The sequence below is a fragment of the Heteronotia binoei genome, chromosome 11 (assembly GCF_032191835.1).
Source record: "Heteronotia binoei isolate CCM8104 ecotype False Entrance Well chromosome 11, APGP_CSIRO_Hbin_v1, whole genome shotgun sequence".
NCBI lineage: Eukaryota > Metazoa > Chordata > Lepidosauria > Squamata > Gekkonidae > Heteronotia > Heteronotia binoei.
The window spans coordinates 61244944-61269177 of NC_083233.1; the positions used below are offsets into that span (position 1 = coordinate 61244944).

The 24234-nt window shown below is 44.1% G+C and overlaps 1 protein-coding gene across 1 annotated transcript in view; it reads left to right on the forward strand.

Annotated features, from left to right (window-relative positions):
* The first annotated feature begins 467 nt into the window (after nucleotides 1-467).
* The window catches only part of LOC132579237 (immunoglobulin lambda-1 light chain-like), a 56556-nt gene continuing 32789 nt past the window's right edge, over nucleotides 468-24234 (forward strand). The window contains exons 1-2 of the mRNA XM_060249474.1: nucleotides 468-540; nucleotides 756-1060. Of these exons, the coding sequence (XP_060105457.1) occupies nucleotides 492-540; nucleotides 756-1060 (354 nt within the window). The 5' untranslated portion in view covers nucleotides 468-491. The remainder of the gene's footprint in view (nucleotides 541-755; nucleotides 1061-24234) is intronic.

Consider the following 24234-nt stretch of genomic DNA (forward strand, 5'->3'; position numbering starts at 1 on the left):
ACTGTAGAGATTAAGAAGACTATTTGGAGATTTATCATAGAGTGTAATTAATACATTTATTCTTGCTAGGCAGTGAAGAATGACACCTTGATACTTTCAGGGGGGAAACATTATAAATACCGCTTGTATATAAAATGCACCATAATATTATATGAAGAATAACTTTCCCCAGTAGTTCTCATGCAGTTTCCCCCCTCTCAGTGCAATAAAACCAAAGCAGAAGTATAGAAGATACTGTTCCCTTCTTTCCTAGTTGCTTCAGACAAGCCCGTTGATCTAGCTATAGACTTTTGCTGTGCATCAAGGGAGTCCTTGAGGATGGCGGAACCACTCGTGTATACCGTGGCAGAGTCGTCAGCCAACCAGTGGAGAGTAAATTTGCATAAAGGACACACCTTCTGCCACCTTGATTGGCTTAAAAGAATGGGAAAAAGCCACCTAGATGTGCCCTTTGTCTTGCAGAAGAGAGTTCCTCTGCAGAGCCTGCTACCATGGCCTTCTCTCCATTTGGCCTCCTCTTGATGGTGTCCTACTGTTCAGGTGAAAATGAGTCACAGACTCATTTTTGCTTTCTCTCTGATTTTAGAGTCCCTTCTCCAACTATGTAAAAAATATTGATTTTATACTATTCATTCCTCAGCCTTTGAGTTGAGGGTCTGAATTGCATGGGTAATCACCCGTGGAGGGGCTTCTAGACAGATTATTCCAGATCAGTGGAGCTGTGATTCTTCTATCTTCCCTTCTCTTTTCTCCAGGGTCCTTTGCTCAGTATGTACTTACTCAGCCACCATTCGTCTCTGTGTCTCCTGGAGAAACAGCTCAAATCAATTGCTCAGGAGATTTGGTTAGTAAGAAGTATGTTCAGTGGTACCAGCAAGTCCCTAACAATGCTCCCCAGCTGTTAATATACAAGGATACAGAAAGACCTGATCATGTTTCAAACCGGTTTTCTGGGAGCAGCAGTGGCAACACAGCCACACTAACCATCACCAATGTCCAACTCCAAGATGAGGCTGATTATTATTGTGAGCATTTTCATGACGATTCCAGCTCTCGACACAATGATATATACAAAAGGAAAATGAGACAAAAACCTCTCGACTCCTCAATGCGTTCTGTAGCTGCATCTCCTTCCTGTGTCTCAGCTCACTGAAGACATTTCCTCTGAGTTGCCAGATCCCTCCTCAACTCACTTGAGACACCAGCTGTGATCATATTAATATCTCCTTTTGGTGTGAAGATGATAACATGATTGGTGTTCTTATGAGTACTCCATTATACTTTATGGAGACCGATTCCCACAGGATATAATAGAGAATTGACCTGTGCGTATCTGGGGCTCTGACGGGCCTGTTCTTTGAGGTAGAGGCATCAAATTTTCAGCATAGCATCCAATTCTATGAGCCCTCAAAAAAGGTGCCTCTATCCTTCATTATTTCCAAATGGAAGGAGGGCATTTAAATTGTGTGCGGTTCCTTTAAATGTGATTTCCAGAACTCCCCTTGGAGTTCAATTGTGCTTGCCACAACCTTGCTCCTGTCTCCACCCCCCCCCCAAAGTCTCCTGACTCCACCCCCAAAGTCCCCAGATATTTCGTGAGTCAGACCTGGCAACCCTATTACAGCCTGATGTTCGTCTCCATGTCTAGTAGTTTCCGTGAGCAGGCATGCGCAAAAGTCTTAGAAAAAGCCATCAGTTGTGTAGGCCAGCTGACAGCCCTAAAATCTATTTGATTTAAAAGATAACTAATGTGTGAATTTAAACTGGACTGGTCTTTACGTCCCAGTGGCCTGGCCCAATATTCCTAGGTCACCATGGGCTGCTATTCCATTCACAACATTGCACAGTGCAACCCTCTTTGACTAAATAAATGTTACTCCTTGCAACTTTAAAAGTCACAGCCTGATGTGTGCCAGCAATAATATTTCATCCAACCATGACAGACCTCTCAATAGTGGAGGAATGACCATAAAGTTGACATAGAAATGAGGAATCCTTAATTCCTTCTCTAAAGGGGCTCTCTGAGAAAAGCTCATCTTTCAGTTAAGGATGTGGTGGGATGAGGGAGATAGTCAGGCCAGACAGTTGTGGGTCCCTAGCTGATTGCAGCAGGAGCTTTTGTGAGTCAGAGCTCACTTCTTCAGAAGTTGTGAGGAAGACATCATTTTGGAAATTCTTCTAGAGAAAATTCCAGAAGGTAGGGGAGGAGATGTTCAGATAAAGGGAAGCTTGATGCAAATCCTGTCATAAATCATGACCTGTCATAAGTATGATTTTCTGTTTAAGGGACTGGAACACATCATGAAGGATGAGAGAGGTCAAAAGGTACCAATAAACAAAACAGTTAACTAAACAGGAACAACCAGTCTGAAGTCAAACAAAAATTAACTGACAATACTGCAGGGTTAAATTATGATCAAGCATGTTAAGAATGGCCATTAGGGGGCACACTTGCCCTTTAAAGCACTGTAGGTGAAAACCCTCAACTTTATTGAACAATTAAGATGCTGTTCAGAAGCAGCTATGGGCTAAATTCCAAAGGCAATAATAGTAAGGTTGTGTTCGCTTTCCCGGGAGCAGGATAAGGGATTCTGCTTTAATGCTGGAATAGTTATTCTCCTACTGAACTGCTTATTAATGTTACCAGCAAGAGACATTCTCTCTCTGGTTGCATTCATTGTGCATTCATCGAATGACAAGAGCAGAGAATAGCTTACATATGATTTCCAGCTGATCTCCAATTCAGGTGATTTGCAGCATCTCAAGAACAATGTCACATGTTGCAAATCATTTTCTGCTCTGGATACACACACCAATATGTGGCTGGGATGTGTCGACACTACTGCTGCCTTCACACTCATTGGATAACGCATTCAGTGAATTTTCGATGCACATTAGCAATCATTTGCAACAGCACTTTTGCACATTGAATGATGCAGTTTGAATCCACTGTCACTCTACTTTGCAACTGGATTTTGCTGTGTAAATTGGGGAAATCTTCCAACTGATTCCTAAAGTGCATTGAAAGTGCATTATCCAATGTGTGTGAAAGCAGCTAAAAGTCACATGAGCAGAAACCTATTTCTGAGTCTCTGAACTGGGGCAGAATTCAATTTCTCTGCTATACTTGGGTATAGAGTCATCCCTGCTTAAGGCTGGTTTCAGTACATGCACAATGGAAGGGAAATAGCCAGACTGTGAAAGCAGGCAGATGCGCTATTCCTACATGTATGGCCTGTCTTTCCGTACAGCCAGAAGGACCAATAAGAGAACAGCAGACTGACATGGAAGTGGGAGGCAGGTGCTCCGCCTCCACTAACAGGATTTATATAAGGGGGCATTGCATTATGAACATCCAAAATTCTGAGTTTGCTTTCTCTTTTTTGATTGGAGTTTCAAATCTGCTCATCATGATCTGGCCTTCAATTATTATCCTTCTAGGGATGTGCTGCACAGGTGAGAACAATGAAATCCAGAACCCAATGACTGATCAGCAGAGTGGGGCTGATGAGCAAGAAAGATCTGACCATCTCTATCCCTTTTCCAGGTTCCAACTCTCAGTCTGTGCCATTTCAGCCCCCATCGGCATCAGCAGCACTGGGGAACACAGTGAAACTCTCGTGCTCTGGGATCACTAATTATGTGTCCTGGCAGCAGCAAAAGCCTGGGAATCCCCCAAGACACCTCTTATATTATGCTTCAGATTCTTTCAGGGGCCGGGGCTCTGAAGTCCCCTCTCGCTTCTCTGGGTCCAGAGATGCATCTGGAAAAATTGGCTATTTAACCATCACTGGAGTCCTGGCTGAAGATGAGGCTGATTATTACTGTGCATATTGGACTGGTGGTGCTTGCCACAGTGATACAACCAGATGAGGAAGCAAGACATAAGCCTCTCCTGCTGTTCCCTGTGGGAACATGAACTGAACCTCTGAACAACAAAGAGAGGTGTTAAACCTCAGACAACTGGTATGTTCCAGTTCTTTTCCTCCCGGGAGTAGAAATGGTCAGGACTGTTGCACCTATAGTGATACTCCAAATGCAATTGTACATCCAGCCAAATCACATTTTGTTTTTGAGGCACTTTCTACAGTCATATTTTCCTCTGTTTTCAGGAACTATTTTGCCCTAATCACCTTTTGAACCAATCTATAAACAAAAACTGTGTCCAAAGTTTCCATTTGACCTTGGCCACCAGGTCTAGAGTAGGGAGCTCCATGGCACAGAGTGGTAAGCTGCAGTACTGCAATCCAAGGTCTGCTCACGACCTGAGTTCGATCCCAGTGAAAGCTGGGTTCAGGTAGCCGGCTCCAGGTTGACTAAACCTTCCTTCCTTCCGAGGTCAGTAAAATGAGTACTCAGCTTGCTGGGGGGGAAGTGCAGATGTCTGGGGAAGGCAATGGCAAACCAACCCATAAAAAGTCTACCAAGAAAATATCCTGATGTGACGTCACCCCATGGGTTGGTAACGACCTGGTATTTGCACCTTTACCTTTACTTTTTTACCTGATCTAGACCCACAACCTAATTAAAGTCATGTCTTCTCTCAACATGGTTCAACCTCCCAGCTGTTAAAGAGGGGCTACATCCGCACCTTGTTGGGGATTGTATTATCGTTGCACTGCAGCAACCATTTGCAATTGGATGTGCTAGAAAATCCAGCTGCGACTGGTTGCTGTTAACAGAATGATAATTCAGTAGTCAGTGATGTGTAGATGCAACCAGAGTGGTTGCAATATAAAGGTTTTTCTCCTTCTGAAGATTCTTTCAGATGAAGAGAGGAATCAAATTTATGCAAGAGATTATGAGCTTTGTTGTATAAGAAAGGGCACTATACAAAGGCCCTTACGTAGGGAAAAGGGTGCTCCCATGCAGAGATAGGCAAGCTCTGTGTGTTATGCACGGGCTCTGTCTTGTCTCCCATGCTCCTTAGTATCTACATTACAGGCTGTCAGCTTTCTTGAACCTGTGTGTGCTTTTGTGAGTTTGCAAACAGACAATGAGGAGCAGCACAAAATGTCTGCCATGGGAGCTGGCAACAACCACTAAATGTTGGGAGGTTCCATGATGGAGACAGCTGTTTCCAAGCAGGTGTTCCCTGAAGGCACAAAGCTCCTCAACTTTTCAGAAGTTCCTCCTACTCTAGTGAAGGGGAGATACCCCAGGGCTGGCTCTTGCCTTTGAGGGAAGTGAGGCTCTACAGAAGAAGCAAATGAATGCTAGATTGCTGCAGTGGTTAAGTGTGCAGACTCTTATCTAGGAGAACTGGGTTTGATTCCCCACTCCTCCACTTGTAGCTGCTGGAATGGCCTTGGCTGAGCTGTCCTTGAAAGGGCAACTTCTGTGAGAGCTCTCTCAACCCCACCCACCTCACAGGGTGGGTCTGTTGTGGGGGAAGAAGATAAAGGAGATTGTAGGCCGCACTGAGACTCTGATTCAGAGAGAAGGGCTGGGTATAAATCTGCGGTCTTGTTCTTCTAGGTAGCACATCAGTGGGTGGTCACCAGGCCATTAAGAACACATGAATTTGGAACTGGTTGTTGGCTTGGGAAAGGCCAATAATCTGACTACTAGATGGAATTTGTTCCCTAATATAGTTTACCTGGAACTGAGAAGTCTCCTTAATCTAGGTGCGATGGACGCTCTTTAAAAGGAGAACATTTGCAGATTGAATGAATTGTTGGATCCACTTCTACTGGTGGACAGCCAGGTTTGATGGTTGTGCTATTTCCTATACAGGCACCATCTGGCCACCATCACTCGAGACTACATTAGAGGCTCTTTTGGAGCCTGCCTCGGAAAGCTGTTTGTTAACACAAATGCAAGTTGATGGGGTGTGAACTGGCAGAGACTGACCAAGAGAGAGATCTTGGGGTCGTGGTAGATAACTCACTGAAAATGTCAAGACAGTGTGCGATTGCAATAAAAAAGGTGAACGCCATGCTGGGAATTATTAGGAAGGGAATTGAAAACAAATCAGCCAGTATCATAATGCCCCTGTATAAATCGATGGTGCGGTCTCATTTGGAATACTGTGTGCAGTTCTGGTCACCGCACCTCAAAAAGGATATTATAGCATTGGAAAAAGTGCAGAAAAGGGCAACTAGAATGATTAAAGGTTTGGAACACTTTCCCTATGAAGAAAGGTTAAAACGCTTGGGGCTCTTTAGCTTGGAGAAACGTCGACTGCGGGGTGACATGATAGAGGTTTACAAGATTATGCATGGGATGGAGAAGGTAGAGAAAGAAGTACTTTTCTCCCTTTCTCACAATACAAGAACTTGTGGGCATTCGATGAAATTGCTGAGCAGTCGGGTTAGAAAGGATAAAAGGAGGTACTTCTTCACCCAAAGGGTGATTAACATGTGGAATTCACTGCCACAGGTGGTGGTAGCAGCTACAAGCATACCCAGCTTCAAGAGGGGGTTAGTTAAAAATATGGAGCAGAGGTCCATCAGTGGCTATTAACCACAGTGTGTATGTATGTATGTATGTATATATATATACACACAATTCAATGAGTTCATAGCACTGCTGCATGACATCTGCTGAATTAAACTCTTTAGGAGCATACGTGTCATTTTAGAAGGGACTTCTCCATAGGCCAGAGTAGTTCTGAGCACCATTCAGAATGCTAGGTCTTATCTTTCAGTTCCTTCAAGTGGCTTGGGACTAGAGTTTCCTCAGCCCTCAACCACCAGGAAATATTGGGGGTAGAGTGCAGGGAGGAGAAGCACTGATCAAGTGTTTCAGTGTCATTTCCAGGTCTTACCTGGAACCATCAAATGTGGGGGATTCATAAGAGTATGGAGGGCTCATAGAGTTTCAGGGACTACCTAGAGGATCATAATATTGTTTGCAATTGACCTCACTGCCCCTCCATTTTCCTCTCACCTCTCATTAAGCAGCTGCAGGAGGCCTTCCATTATTCTGGGTGAACTGCCAATCCTACTTGGGACTAAGATACCATAAGGACAACCAACTCCCACCTGGCTGCTAGGATTATCATCAGAGAAAGCTCTGAATTCCCTGCCATTAGTAGTGGATATTGACTGCACTGCACTGCCATTAGTAGTGGATATTGACTGATAAACTTATGGCCATATTGCTGCTTTTGGCTACCACAGTTCACTGGACCTTTGATTTTTTTTTCTTTTCATTTTTTTAAGAAAAGCTGTATGGTATGCTCTTGCATACTGGAGAGAGGGCACATAGGCTGTGCAAACATGTCTGGTAAACAGTAAGATGCATGGTATGGAGTCATACAGTCAGTCATATGGGCAAGATTCCTAGCAGCTGATTAGCTGGTCTTTAATGCAGCTCAACCATTCTCTGTACTCAAAATCGAAGTGGTAGGAAAGTGGATTTTCTATAACATTTAAATGCCTAGAAAAAGAAGCAGGATGGATGGATGGATGGATGGGTGGGTGATAGATAGATAGATAGATAGATAGATAGATAGATAGATAGATAGATAGATAGATAGATAGATGATAGATAGATGATAGATAGATGATAGATAGATGATAGATAGATGATAGATAGATAGATAGATAGATAGATAGATAGATAGATAGATAGATAGATAGATAGATAGATAGATAGATAGATAGATAGATAGATAGATATGGATACTGCAGAATGCTAAGAATCAACATAGGTATATATAATTCCCCAAAGCATCAATTAGTATTCAAAGATAACATCCAATCCAATCCAACTCCAAACACAACAACTGTAGAAATTCGAGAACTACTGAAATGACTGTGAGGACAGAAGGAAGCCTCACCCGCCCAAGAATCCTCCCTGCCTATCATCCTAAGAGACAATCAGATCGGTGGTGATTATCATGAAGGTGGAGCATGGACTGATGTTCCACTCGCTATAAAGTGTTTGTTGTTATGAGAACTCCCAGGGTGGTGGGACGCATCTCCTTTTCTCACTGGATTTCTAATCTCACCACTATGTTCTGGCTTCCTATTGTTAGCCTTTTAGTGAAGTGGTGCACAGGTAAAAACATAGCAGAATTATTGCTAGTTTCAATACACCTGACCAGTAATGTGAGCCTGACCACTGCAATTATGTTCTTCCTTCCAGGTTCAAACCCTCAGCATCCTGCACTGTCACAGCCGCAATCTGTATCCATATCGCTGGGGAATACGGCAAAAATCTCCTGTGTGATGGCCAGTGGGTTCACCGTCGGTGGCTTCTACGTGAATTAGTATCAGCAGAAATTTGGGAGTCCCCCCAAATTCATACTTTGGTATCAGTCAGAGTCCAACAAAGGCCTGGTCTGTGGAGTCCCCTCCCGTTTCTCTCGTTCCAAAGATGCATCCAGCAACGCTTGCCATTTAAACATTGCCGGAGCCCTGCCTGAAGACGAGGCTGATTATTACTGTTTAGTGGGGCATGCAGGTGTTTATCTCAGTGACACAGTCAAATGGAGAAGTGAGGCAAAAATGCCCTTTGCTAATATTCCCTAAGTGGGGGGCAGGGCTTGAATGGCGCATGTCTTGAATACAGAGACCGCATCAATGCTAATAAAAAGATGAGCATTTCCCCCCTTTAAGTTTTGTTTTAGTTCTGAGTTCCAAAGTTCATTTCTTTTATGTTATAATGCCCATCCCTTTTCATAATTGTTTTTAAAATCACAGAATTGGAAGGGGCCCATTTAGTCCAACCCCCTTGTCAATGCAGGATCAGTCTAAAGTATCCCTGACAAGTGTTTGCCCAGCCACTGCTTAACGACTCTTATGCTGTCATTACACATAATAAGTAATGCACTTTCAATGCACTTTCCAACTGGATTTTACTGCATGAACTGGCAACATCCAGTTGGAAATGTGGATTGAAAATGTGTTGTTTAGTGTTGGTGATCACAGCCTTACTGTAAAAGTATATTCCTGATTTTCCAGCCAGTTTTCAACCATTATTGAGTCCAGAGGAATGTTTTAAAATAAATTATCCCTGAACAAATATATCTGTACTTATTTTTTGTTGTCCAGTCGCACAGTCGAGTCTGACTCTTTGTGACCTCATGGACGAAGTCACGCCAGGCCCTCCTATCTTCCACCATCCTCCGAAGTCTGCTCAAATTCATGTTTGTTAGATCATTAACACTGTCCAGCCATCTCATCTTTTGCCGTCCCCTTCTTCTTTTGCTTTTTGTCTTCTCCAGTGAGTACTCCCATATCTATATAAATATTCATGATACTGCAAATATTCATAAAGATAATTCCTGTGGGGCAGCCCACAGTCACAGGGTCAAATGATTTCTCGCCATTCTGCTTGGAATTGCAAGGGATCCACATATCAGTGGAGAGGAGAAGCAAAGTCTGAGCATCTCCATCTGTTTCTTTGCCATCTCTGCAGCCTCTCTTGTTTGCCAGCAGAGCCTCTGTCACTTGTGGACCTGGGATTGGTTAAGCCGGCTGGTGATGGCTACTGTCAAAGGGAGAAGGGGGAGCCATAGCCAGTACGCTTCTATCCCTTCCAATATGCCCTAGCTCTGGTGTCACACAGTGTTCTGCAATGAGGAGCAAAATCACCACCCCCTGGTACCATTTCTGTTCAGGGTAACAATGCTGGGCAAGGGCTGGTCCTTCTGCAAGTATACCATAATCCTGATCCTGAGTGGGAACTGAACATGGGGGAAATCACAGGTCAAGTACACATTTGGAATTGTTCACATGTTGGGGCTGTATTCCCTATTCTGTGAACTCCATCCGATGGAAATCACCCAGGACCGACCCTTACATTGAATCAGAACGCCCTTCCAAAGTCCATGAGGTAGCACCATGTGTGAAGGAGAACAGAAAAGATATGCCAAAAAAAAATGGGACCCCTGGGACCATTGATTTGTCAGGAGGGAAGGAACTGGGGGATATCCTCATAGGATACTCCAGGGCAAGGTCCATTTATGTATCAGTGGACCTTATCTTGGTGGACTTGTTGAATAATTTTATTTATTTATTTTATTTTAGTATATTTCTATTCCGCCCATTCCCCATAGGGCTCAGGGCGGAGTACAACATAGAATAATGCAATAAAATACAATAAAAACATTTTGTGAACAGACAATTCAACAGCACTCAGAAAATTTCCATATCATCATAATATTGCCCATCACAATTTTGGCACATAAGGTTTTTATTCTGTTTTTGTTTTGTAGTTGTGTAATAAAGAGTGGTCATTGTTCCTTGATTGATAAAATGCATCTGAACGTTACAGTAAGAAAACTGACCACCACCACCACCCCATCCTAGCAGACCTCGTGAAGTTTCTCCTTGGAATAGAAAGTTCTTTTTGTTGTACTTCCATTTATCTAACCACATTTTACATGGAAATAAAATGCTTTTGTCTAATAGTCCTAAGCAAACCAAATTAAGAAACGTGGGGAGAATGGTTGCACCACTCAGATATAGTAGCAACAGCAGTAGCCAAACAACAGGAAGCAAATTTACATAAAGGAAACTTCTGATGGGATTTAAGATTCTGGCCGAAAGCCACCCAGAAGCAGCCTTTGTCATTGGAAATCTTGCCCACCACCATGGCCTGGTCTCTGGCCATCTTTCTTCTGGCCCTCGCTCATTGTTCAGGTGCTGAGAGGAGGATGCTTTTATTTGTGTGTGTGGTGTGGGGAGGTTCTATCTCATTTTGGAGTCACTCCAGCCTTGGGTCAGCCATAGCTATTGCAGTTGTCCTTGAAAGGGCAGCTGCTATGAAAGCCCTCTCAGCCCCACCTACCTCACAGAGTGTCTGTTGTGGGGGGAGAAGATATAGGAGATTGTAAGCCGCTCAGAGTCTCTGATTCAGAGAGAAGGGCGGGGTATAAATCTGCAGTTGTCTTCTTAAACCAGAAGGAATTGTCATCCCACTGCATAATTTCAGTTCATGATGATTTTTGGAAGGATAGATGATCCTTCCTTGAGAATATATGGACTAAACAGCTTTCATAAATCTCTCAGGACTATGATACTTGTATCTTTTGCTCTTTCTCTCCAGGGTCTATTACCCAGTATGTGCTCACTCAGCCATCATCAGTTTCTGTGTCCCTTGGAGAAACTGCCCGATTCTCTTGCTCAGGGGATCTGGTTAGTAAGTGGTATGTTCAGTGGTTCCAGCAAAGGCCTGGCATGGCCCCTCAGCTGATTATATATAAAGACAAAGAGAGACCTGACAATATTTCAGACCGAATTTCTGGTAGCAGCATAGGCAACACAGCCTCGTTAACCATCACCAACGTCCAGCTCCAAGATGAGGCAGATTATTATTGTCAGCACTTTCACAATGTTAGCAGCTCTCACCACAGTGGTACCCACAGAGGAGGAAGTAAGACAAAAACCTATTTGGTCTCGTCCACCTCTGCCAGCTGTGATAATATTAAATCCCCTTCTTGATCTTGAGGTGGTAGGAAGTGATAGGAACACATACACTCCCATGATTTTATGTTGGCATAAACAATGTGATACAAGAGCTGATCTTGCGTACAAGTGGAAAGCAAAATGTTTGAAAAATTATTGCCATTTTGACATCTGTCATTAGGGAGCACAATATATTGCACTAGCATTCTGAGTCACTTTGAGAACCTTGTTTCAGAGGGTATCTGTCTTGGTCTATGGTAGAACAGCTGGATTTGCATCCAGGAGCCCCTCAAAGACCAATCAGGTTTTGGGGGTATAACCTTTTGAGAGTCAAAGCTCCTTTCGTCAGATACCACTGAGTCACTGAGCACTTTGGTTCACAAACAAATCAGGAATGAAAGGGAAGCCTCTATACATCACTCAGTTCATGCTGAGGAAGCAATTGTTTCATAAGGGGTTAATCTCTTAGTAGATTTCATAAGGGGTTAATCTTTTAGTTGATTTAGTGTTTGGTGTAGTTTGGTGTAGTGGTTAAGTGTGCGAACTCTTAACCGGGAGAACTGGGTTTGATTCCCCACTTCTCCACTTGCAGCTGCTGGGATGGCTTTGGGTCAGCCATAGCTATCGCAGGAGTTGTCCTTGAAAGGGCAGCTGTTGTGAGAGCCCTCTCAGCCCCACCCACCTCACAGGGTGTCTGTTGTGGGGAAGAAAGATAAAGGAGATTGTGAGCCGCTCTGAGACTCTGAAATTTGGAGTGGAGGGCAGGATATAAATCCAGTATCATCATCATTAGTAGATGAAACCCACATCTTTATTATTTATTGTGTTTGTCATTTATACACTATCTTTCAAGACCATAGCCAGCCATTTTAAAAGTTGGGGGGGGGGCTTTTTAAAAAGTCAGGGGGCACTCTTTCCCATCCTCTGTGGGCTTGCTGCTTCTCAGAAGCTTTCTGAGGTGGGGCAAAAGCTGGAAGCTCTAAAAGTGGTCAAGCTGAGGCAGCCAGCCTTGGAATCAAGAAGGAACTGCACCTTGCGTGCAAGCAGGAGAGTTTCCTTCCACCTCCATTCATAACCCCCCCCCCTTCTCTGGCCCATTCTACACAGCTGATTCCAAGTTGTATAACTGGCATTGCTAACCCACAATCTGCCAAGCATGCAACTCAGACTCATCCTCCATGGGTGGATCTCAGCAGACCAGCTCCTAGTAAGGACACCTGTTATGCAAACTGCACAGCTGTGCATGCAACTCTCATTTTATGTCTCTCTGCACCCAAAGGTTCAATGCTACATTTTCTCCTGTCTGTGTGACGCTGGTTATAGTTCATGTTCAATTGAAGAAAAAGCAGCTAGGCAGTGAAATCAGAATAAAGCATCTCTTGCTCAGCCAAGAATGGCACATTCTGTCTTTTAAGGATCCCTAAGGGTTGCGATCTGGGTAGCCCCAGCTAACTCCATCTTGCCAGATCTTGGAAACCCAAGTCCAGAGTCACCACACAGAAGCAGGCAATGGCCTAACACTTCTGTTCATCTCTCCCTTTGAAAACCCTGGGGGGTCCACACAAACCTGATGCAACTTGATAGCACTTAAGGACCAATCAGGTTACAGATTATTAACATAAAGGCAGGGCACAGATGTTCCTCCTCCAGAAATAGGGGTCTTATTGTGGACTCCTCCATGATTCTCGGCACTGTTTCCTTTTGTTTTGGGATGCAGCGATTACTCACCATGTGCTAGTTCCCCACTGTTAGCTTTCTAGTTATGTGGTGCACAGGTGGGAGTAGATTAAAGACACAATAATCAGAGATGATGAGAAATGTGATGATTTCTATAATATTCTTTTCCCAGGTTCCAACTCACAGACTGTTCTGACTCAGCCATCCTCAGCATCGGGGTCACCGGGGAACACAGTGAAACTCTCCTGCATCATGAGCAGCGGATCCAGTATCAGTGGCTATACTGTATGCTGGTTCCAGCAGAAATCTGGGAATGCCCCCAGATTCTTCCTATATTCTAATTCCACCACGGGCCAGGGTTCTGGAGTCCCTTCTTGGTTTTCGGCTTCCAAAGACACATCCAGCAACAGCTGTTATTTGACCATCGTGGGAGTCCTGGTAGAAGATGAGGCTGATTATTACAGTACAGTATGACACAGCAATGCTTGTCACAGTGATACATTTGGACAGATAAGTGAGATTAAAAAAAAAACCTCCACTGTTGTTTCCTAAGGAGACTTGAACTGGTTGATTCAGACTTCATTAGACATTCAACCACTAGCCACAAAGTAAGAATACAGTTATGCTGAAAGATACATAGTCTGCAATCACACATACTAAATAATGCACTTTCAATACACTTTCCAACTGGATTTTGCCAATTCACAAAGTGCATTGAAAGTGGAGTGAAAGTGCATTATTTAATGTGTGTGATCACAGCCTATAGAGACATTTTTTGCACTCATTCCCACTATAGGCTGAATTGTTCTACATTTATTCTATGTTGAGTCTCTTTTATTTTGGGTGCATCTCAATACAGACTAGGTCAAAGACTACAGCAACTCAATCAGAACTTTATTTGGAGCATTTGCTGAGGTCCTTTTTGAGCAGAAGCGAAATTATACTTGGGTGGGTCACATTTAGGCTTTCTTTCCAGGGTTCATTCAGTTCTAGCATTATGAGACATGCAATTCCTTAATGCTGTTTAACCATCTTGCTGCCAATGAAAGCAGTAAGGGGGCGCTGGTTGCATCTAGCTTCATGAGCCCCCAAACCTGAATCTTGAGGCCAAAGCCTGTTCTGGAGAACCTGAGTAGGGGGAGCTAGTATAAACTATCTGGGAACAGCCAAAAGCTAAGGTAAATCTGATAGGCTTAAAGGCAGGGCTTTTTTTTTCTTAAGCAGGAACACGCAGGAACTTAGTTCCAGCTGGCTTGACATCAGATGTGGCCTAAAATGCAAATGAGCTCCAGCTGGGCTTTTTCTACAAAAAAAGCTCTGTGTGAAACAATGGTGACATCAGGAGGTGTGGCATAATATACAAATGAGTTCCTGATGGGTTTTTCTATTTTTTAAAAGCCCTGCTTAAAGTATATACCATTTAAAATGGAATTGGATTTTCAACATCATGTAGGATTACCAGGTCCCCCCCACCCCCCGCCATCAGCAGCTGATGATGGGTAGCGTTGCCATATCCTGGAGATTTGGGAATGGAGCCGGGGGGAGGACAGCGACTTCAGTGGGGGACAGTGCAATAGAATCTCCCCTCCAAATCATTTATTTTCTCCAAGGGAATGAATCTTTGTAGTCTGGAGATGAGTTCTAATTCCAGGGGATCCCTAGGTAAATAAATAACGTTTGAGTTTTGTGGCTTTCTTGCACTAAATAATGTTTGCACTTTGTGGCTTTCTATTTGCAAAGCGCAAACATTCTTAGGTTTGAGATTACTGTAGTGTGCGGTGTTGTGACTGAAATGGCAGTCTGTGGTGACCCAAGAATATTTGGCTAGAACATTTGGACACCTGGAGCTAGGGATGTCAGTCAGTGGCATAACGATGTTCCACCCAGCAGTCTGACCTGTCTCAAAGCCATTGGAAAAATGGCCATACTGTTGAAGGAGAAATTCAGAATCCCAAATTCCTTCTCAACAGGTGCCTTCAGAATATAGTTTGGCTTGGGGGGCAGGAGAGAATATAAAGGGAGGCACAGAAATAACAGTTAATCAGTGCTTTCACGACTCAAATAGGAAATGCTTGAGTTACACCTGCCTCCAAATCCATTTCTCCAAATGCATCTCCTAATACCAGGTAAGCAGACATGAGAGAATCTCTGCATATCCCCAGAGTGTTTGTAGCCTTGTTATTTAAACCAAGAATTATTCTTGACTCAGATTTATTTAGATTCCTCCCCCCCTTCATTTTTATGCAATGAGAGGTGGTGGAGTTTAAGTGCCTAGATATTCTGCCCCTCAGCTCTTTGGCCTTCTTCAGTAAAGTACTAAAATTTCTGAACTGAGAGTTTTTGTAGTTTAACCTTGCCTGTTACAACTCCTGTAGCCCTGTTCAAAGATTTTAAGAGAGGTAAGAACATGATAAGGAGCCCCGTGATGCAGAGTGGTAAAGCTGCAGTACTGCAATCCTAAGCTCTGCTCATGACCTGAGTTCGATCCTGGCGGAAGCTGGGATCAGGTAGCTGGCTCAAGGTTGACTCAGCCTTCCATCCTTCCGAGGTTGGTAAAATGAGTACCCAGCTTGCTGGGGGGGGGAGTGTAGATGACTGGGGAAGGCAATGGCAAACCACCCCATAAAAAAAAAGTCTGTCATGAAAATGCTGTGATGCGACATCACCCCAGAGTCGGAAACGACTGGTGCTTGCACAGGGGACTACCTTTACCTTTACTTTTTAAGGACATGAAATTGCTAGAGGAGATTCATTGAGTTTTAAAAAGTATTCTGCACATGCTCAGAGACTCAGTCTTTCACACAGCCAAGGTGCATAAGGTAACTTGTAATTCATGCCTAAAAACAGTCATCAGCACACCTCATTTTGGGCAGGAGCTCACAGGAGTGAAGCTTCAGAACCTCTAAATGTTATTGCGCTTTTATTACCCAACCAAAACATATAAACATATAAAGCAAACAGATGGAAGTCTGCATCATGCCACTGTTACACAGGAGAAAGTAATTTAAAAAGTATTATGGGAATAAGGTTTTATTATGACAATTATAATTCAAGAAGCCTTTTAACATAAATGCTGAGCCGATACAATTTAGTACACCTTCTGGTGCTGTCGGGGATGTGTGGCATATGCAAATGAGTTGTGCCTAAGAGCACTGGCACCTCTTTTTCTACAATATGACCCCCTGGTCACCAGGGAGGGTGAAACTGAGCATTTGTTTTTCTGCTTTGTCCTACCCCTCCTCCTATGGCCTTATGTAATGATCCTGAGGCAAATTCCCCACTGAAAAGAGAGGAGGCAACCCCAAATTGTATAAATTGCACTCTAACGTTCTGCCCAGTTATTAACAGAGTGAATGGGGACTGTGAGACCCAGGCTCAGCTTGGCCAAAAGCACAAAATTGGCCTTACATTTTGATTTGAGACTTCCGGAAGGCTAAATGGTGTCGGTGACAAGTGCTGCCAAGTCACAGCTGACTTATGGCAACCCTATAGGATTTCAAGCAGGAGATGTTCAGAGGTGGTTTGTCCTTCTCTGCCTCTGGCTAAATAATCAGACCAATTAAGGCCACTAGGAAAAGGAAAGGAAAAGACCCCTGTGCAAGCACCAGTGACATTGCATCACAATATTTTCATGGCAAACTTTTTATGGGGTGGTTTGTCATTGCCTTCCCCAGTCATCTAAGCTTTCCACCCAGCAAGCTGGGTACTCATTTTACTGACCTTGGAAGGATGGAAGGCTGAGTCAACCTCGAGCCGGCTACCTGAACCCAGCTTCCACCAGGATTGAACTCAGGTCATGAGCAGAGCTTGGACTGTAGTACTGCAGCTTACCACTCTGCACCACGGGGCTCTTTTTTGGGCTGAATTTAGCACCAGTAAAAACGTGACCACTTTTGCAGTTGTAACGGATTCAGTGACTGGAGAAGGATATGGGATCCTCCTTCAAAGAGCAGTTAGTTATCCTCCTAAGGTTAAGGAATTGCTTAATAATGTCAGTATCAAGACCCATTCTCTGGCTCTAGCTACACCCTTGAAAAGGAAGCATCTTTCCACTGCAGAGGGAAGGGGTATCTCCTGTGCAAAACCTGGGTTGAGTGATGAAGAAGAAGATAAAGATGAAGATATTGGATTTATATCCCGCCCTCCGCTCTGAAGAGTCTCAGAGCGGCTCACAATCTCCTTTACCTTCCTCCCCCACAACAGACACCCTGTGAGGTGGGTGGGGCTGGAGAGGGCTCTCACAGCAGCTGCCCTTTCAAGGACAACCTCTGCCAGAGCTATGGCTGACCCAAGGCCATTCCAGAAGGTGCAAGTGGAGGAGTGGGGAATCAAACCCGGTTCTCCCAGATAAGAGTCTGCACACTTAACCGCTACACCAACTGGCTCTTGAGCTGTTGGTGCTATGAAATGGGACATACCTTGGTAACAGGACAACTATTGTAGCTGATTAATTGACATTAGCAGTACATTTCACAACCCTCAGCCATTCCACACCTCTTTCTTTCCAGAGCTGAAAGACTCTTATATATGCTTACCAAGTATACGAACCAAATAGTTTTCCACACCTTGTACACACTTGGACATGATTAAGGGTTTGTCTACACTGAGTCACAATAGTGAAAACCTCCTTCAAAGCAATAGCGAAAACCTCCTTCAGAAGTATAGCATATATAGTATTCAAATAGACCCACGCTGATAAGAACCAATCAGAATGCAGCACATTGGCATGAAGGTGGGAAGAAGTTTCTCTGCCTTCACAAGCAGGATCTTTATATAAAGGGAATTCCTTGATCAACTTCTAGTGTGAGCTTTGTTCTTATTTCTCACTGGGGCTTCATATTTCTCGTTGGGGCTTCAGGTCTCCGCATCATGCTCTGGCCGTCAGTGGTTTTCCTTTTAGCGGTCTGCTGCACAGGTGAGGACAGGTGAAATCCAGAAGGCAATTGCTGCTGAGCAAAGGGCAACAAGCTGAGGGTGATGATTTCTATCCTTTTCTGTTTCCCAGGTTCAAATGCCCAGTCTGCACCATCTCAGCCACCATCAGCATCAGTCTCACCAGGGAACACAGTGAAACTCTCCTGCACTGGAATCAGAGGCTATACTGTCTATTGCTACCAGCAGAAGCCAGGGAATCCCCCGAGATACCTCTTATATTATTATTCAGATTCCAACAAGCACCAGGGCTCTGGAGTCCCCTCTCGTTTCTCTGGGTCCAAAGACGCATCTGGAAACACCGGCTATTTAACCATCACAGGAGCCCTGCCAGAAGACGAGGCTGATTATTACTGTGCATACTGGCCCGGCAGTACTTGTCACAGTGATACAACCAGATGAGGAAGCCAGACAAAAACCTGCCTTACTATTGGGGCCTGAGATGGGTGTGGAAGCAATTAAGAGATGTCTGAAGCCCATGAGACTTGGTACAGAGTCATGCTCCATTACATTCCCATTGGGAGGAGTCTATCTACATGTCTAAGCACACACAAAAAAAGGTACTTCTCGGGTGAACAGATTAACCCATCAGAGATGCCCCCCAAGCACATTCTGGGTGGAGATGCCTGCTGTAATAGCTATTCATCCACTGAGATCAGCCTCTTTGTAGCCAATGAAATTGAACACATGTTTGGAAAAATTGTCTTCCTTTTCCCCTCCAACTGTCTAAAACACACTTGTGTACACAAAGACCGAAAATCCCCAAAGCACGTTTAAGGGAGCACTTACGAAAACACCTTACACATGTACCCAGCGTTTCCTCATGTAATACATAGAAAGTAAATGTTAAGAATAATCATACAAATACAACGCTCTCTTGCTGTCTTATCCCTCCACTGCACTTGGATCAGTGTGGAAGAATTTGGAATGAATCATTCACATGTGCCATGAACCTGACCAGGATAGCTCAGGCAAGCCTGATCTCATCAGATCTTAGAAGCTAAGCAGGATTAACTTGCTGGCAAGTACTTGGATGGGAGACCTCCTTGAAAGACCAGAGACCAGAGGTAGAGGTAGGCTTTATTCAGCAACCTCCCTGAATATTCTCCAGGCCCCCAGAATGGGACAAATACCAGAGGTCGCCATGACTTCCAGGTGCATATGAGCATGCACACACACAAGCATAACTTTAAAAAAAAAACATATGCGCCGTGAAGTAGAACTGTACTATTCATTTATTAAAAGGAAGGACAGATATGATTTTCAGTTCCTTTTCATATTAGTATATTAGCAGGAACAGATCTTTTCTTCACAGTTATTCTCTTTGGCAAATCTTGTGGGCATTTGATTCTTGCATGCCATTCTGTGCCTTTACGATTATAATCGATGATCAAAAAGGTAGCTTGTAACTCTTGTTTAAAAACAGTCACCATGGAGGGTGAAACCAAGCGTTAGTTTTTCTGCTTTATCCTGCCCCTCCTCCTATGGCCTCATCGAATGATCCAGAGGCAAATCTTTCACTGGAAAGTGAAGAGGCTACCCTAAGATGGTATAAATCTCACTCCAATGTTCTGCCCAGTTATTAACGGATTGAAGGAGCAATAAGGATTGTGAGAGCCAGGCTCAGCTTGGCCAAAAGCACAAAATTGGCATTGCATTTTGAGTGGAAACTTCAGGAAGGCTAAATGGTGTCGGTGGAAAGTGCTGCCAAGTCACAGCCGACTTACGGCAACCCTAAAGGATTTTCAAGCAGGAGATGTTCAGAGGTGGTTTGTCCTTCTCTGCCTCTGGGTAAATAATCAGGCAAAATAGGACCACTAGAGGGCAGCTTTAATACCATCTGCTTCATGTAATCCATAGGGTAGCGTTCAAAGGATGCTCTGGGATAAATTTAAAGATAAAGGTAGTCCCCTGTGTGAGCACCAATCGCTTCCGACTCTGGAGTGACATCACATCAGGATGTTTTCATGACAGACTTTTTATGGAGTGGTTTGCCATTACCTTTCCCGGTCATCTACACTTTACCCCCAACAAGCTGAGTATTAATTTTACTGACCTTGAAAGTATGGAAGGTTGAGTCAAGCTGGAGCCGGCTACCTGAAACCAGCTTCCACCAGGATTGAACTCAGGTCATGAGCAGAGCTTGGACTGCAGTACTGCAGCTTGTCATTCTGCGCCATGGGGCTCTTTTTTCGACTGAATTTAGGAGCAGCACAAATGTGACCACTTTGGCAGCTGCAACAGGAATTCAGTGACTGGAGAAGGATCTGGGATCCTCCTTCAAAGAGGAGTTACTTATCCTCCTAAGGAACTGCTTGATAATGTCACTATCAAGACCCATTATCAGCCTCCAGCTACACCCTTGGAAAGGAAACATTTCTCCACTGCAGAGAGAAGGGATATCTCCTGTGCAAACCCTGGGATGAGTTATGAGCTGTTGATGCTATGAAATGGGACAACCCTTGGTGACAGGACAACCATGGTGGCTGATTAACTGACATTAGCACTCCATTTCACAACCCTCAGCCATTCCACACATATCTCTTTCTCCCCAGAGCTGAAAGACTCTTATACATGATTACCAAGTATGCTAACCAAATAATGTTCCATGACTTGTACACACTTTGACATGATTAAGGGTTTGTCTACATTGAGTCACAATAGCAAAAAAATCCCCTATCAAAGCATCCAAACTTGGGCAGAATTCAAGGTCTCCTCCTCCTCCAAGGTGCCATAATTAGTACAGAGTCAGGCCTGGATAAGACGTGCTATTATTTGCATGCAATGGAAGAAAAACAACCACCAGACAGAAGCACCATTCATCTCACTATAGCATATATTGTATTCAAATAGACTCATGCTGATAAGAACCAATCAGAATGCAGCACATTGGCATGAAAGTGGGAAGAAGCTTCTCTGCCTTCACAAGCAGGATCTTTATATAAGGGGAATTTCTTGACCAACTTCCAGTGTTATGAGCTTTGTTCTTATTCCTCGTTGGGGCTTCGTATTTCTCGTTGGGGCTTCAGGTCTCCTCACCATGATCTGGCCTCCAGTGGCTTTCCTTTTAGTGGTCTGCTGCACAGGTGAGGACAGGTGAAATCCAGAAGGCAATTGCTGCTGCGCAAAGGGCAACAAGCTGAGGGTGATGATTTCTATCCTTTTCTATTTCCCAGGTTCAAATGCCCAGTCTGCACCGTCTCAGCCACCATCAGCATCAGTCTCACCAGGGAACACAGTAAAACTCTCCTGCACTGGAATTGGTGGGAAAGGGGTGTACTGGTACCAGCAGAAACCAGGGAATCCCCCAAGATACCTCTTATATTATTATTCAGATTCCAGCAAGCACCAGGGCTCTGGAGTCCCCTCTCGTTTTTCTGGGTCCAAAGACGCATCAGGCAACATCTGCTATTTAACCATCACAGGAGCCCTGCCAGAAGACGAGGCTGATTATTACTGTGCATATTGGCATAACAATGCTTGTCACAGTGATACAACCAGATGAGGAAGCCAGACAAAAACCTGCCTTACTATTCCCTCTTGAGGGTCTGAAATGGGTGTGTAAGCAATGAAGAGATGCATTAAGCCCATGAGACTCAGTACAGAGTCATGCTCCATTTCTTTCCCACTGGGAGGAGTTTATCTACACAAAAAAGTTACTTCTCAGGGGAACAGGTTAGCATGTCAGAGATGCCCCCCAACACATACTCTGGGTGGAAATTCCTGCTTTAATAGCCGTTCATCCATTGAGATCAGCCTCTTTGTAGCCAATGAAATTAAACACGTTTGGAATAATTGTCTTCTTTCCCCCCCCCCAACTATCTGTCTAAAACACACTTGTCTACACAAAGACCGAAAATCCCTAAAACAGGGTTAAGGGAGCACTTGCAAAAGCACCTTACACATGTACCCAGTGTTTCCTCATGTAATACACAGAAAGTAAATATTAAGAACAATCATACAAATACAAAGCTCTCTTGCTGTCTAATCCCTCCACTGCTCTTGGATCAGTGTGGAAGAATTTGGAATGAATCATTCAAATGTGCCATGAACCTGACTAGGATAGCTCAGGCAAGCCCAATCTCATCAGATCTCAGAAGCTAAGCAGGGTCAACTTGCTAGCAAGTCCTTGGATGGGAGACCTCCTTGGAAGACCAGAGGCAGAAGCAGGCTTTATTCAGCCACCTCCCTGAATATTCTCCAGGCCCCCAGTAGGAGCCGGCTACCAGAGGTCGCCATGACTTCCAGGTGCATACGAGCATACACACACACGTAATTTTTTTTAAAAAACGCAAATGTGCCATGAAGTAGAACTGTACTATTCATTTAGGAGAAGGAAACACAGTTATGATTTTCAGTTCCTTTTCATATTAGTACATGAGCAGATACAGATGTCTTCTTCACAGTTATTCTCATTGGCAGATCTTGTGGGCATTTGATTCTTTCATGCCATTCTATGCCTTTACAATTATAATCGATGATCAAAAAGGTAGCTTGTAATTCATGCTTAAAGACAGTCACCACGGAGGGTGAAACCGAGCGTTAGTTTTTCTGCTTTATCCTGCCCCTCCTCCTATGGCCTCATCGAATGATCCAGAGGTAAATCTTTCACCGCAAAGTGAGGAGGCTACCCTAAGATGATATAAATCTCACTCCAATGTTCTGCCCAGTTATTAACAGATTGAAGGAGCAATAAGGATTGTGAGAGCCAGGCTCAGCTTGGCCAAAAGCACAAAATTGGCATTGCATTTTGATTGGAAACTTCAGGAAGGCTAAATGGTGTCGGTGGAAAGTGTTGTGAAGTCACAGCCGACATGGCAAGTGGATTTTCACACAGGAGATGTTCAGAGGTGGTTTGTCCTTCTCTGCCTCTGCCTAAATCATCAGGCCAGTTAGGACCACTACAGGGCAGCCTCGATAACCATCCGCTTCATGTAACCCAGAGGGTAGCATTCAAAGGATGCTCTGGGCTGAATTTAGGAGCAGCAAAAATGTGGCCACTTTTGCAGTTATACGACAGAGGTTCAGTGACTGGAGAAGGATATGGGATCCTTCTTCAAAGAGGAGTTAGTTATTCTCCTAAGGAACTGCTTGATAATGTCACTAGCAAGACCTATTCTCCGGCTCCAGCTACACTCTTGCAAAGGAAGCATTTCTCCACTACAGAGAGAAGGGATATCTCCAGTGCAAAACCTGAGATAAGTTATGAGCTGCTGATGCTATGAAATGGGACATACCTTGGTGACAGAGCAACCATCGTAGCTGGTTAATTGACATTAACAGTCCATTTCACAACCATTCCTCGTATGTCTTTCTCTGAAAGACTGTTGTATATGATTACCAAGTATGCTAACCAAATAGTGTTCCACACCTTGTACATACTTGGGCATGATTAAGGGTTTGTCTACATTGAGTCACAATAGCAAAAAAATCCCCTATCAAAGCATCCAAACTTAGGCAGAATTGAAGGTCTCCTCCTCCTCCAGGGTGCCATAATTAGTACAGGGTCAGGCCTCAATAAGACCTGCTATGATTCGCATGCAATGGAAGAAAAACAACCAGTCTGGGCCATCAGACAGAAGCACCACTAATCTCACTATAGCATATAAGTATTCAAATAGACCCATGCTGATAAGAACCAATCAGAATGCAGCACATTGGTATGAAGGTGGGAAGAAGCTTCTCTGCCTTCACAAACAGGATCTTTATATAAGGGGAATTTCTTGACCAACTTCCAGTGTTGTGAGCTTTGTTGTTATTCCTCGTTGGGGCTTCGTATTTCTCATTGGGCTTCAGGTCTCCGCATCATGCTCTGGCCTCCAGTGGTTTTCCTTTTAGTGGTCTGCTGCACAGGTGAGGACAGGTGAAATCCAGAAGGCAATTGCTGCTGAGCAAAGGGCAACAAGCTGAGGGTGATGATTTCTATCCTTTTCTGTTTCCCAGGTTCAAATGCCCAGTCTGCACCGTCTCAGCCACCATCAGCATCAGTCTCACCAGGGAACACAGTGAAACTCTCCTGCACTGGAATCAGTGGCTATACTGTCTATTGGTACCAGCAGAAGCCAGGGAATCCTCCAAGATACCTCTTATATTATTATTCAGATTCCAACAAGGGCCAGGGCTCTGGAGTCCCCTCTCGTTTCTCTGGGTCCAAAGACACATCAGGCAACACCGGCTATTTAACCATCACAGGAGCCCTGCCAGAAGACGAGGCTGATTATTACTGTGCATACTGGCCCGGCAGTACTTGTCACAGTGATACAAC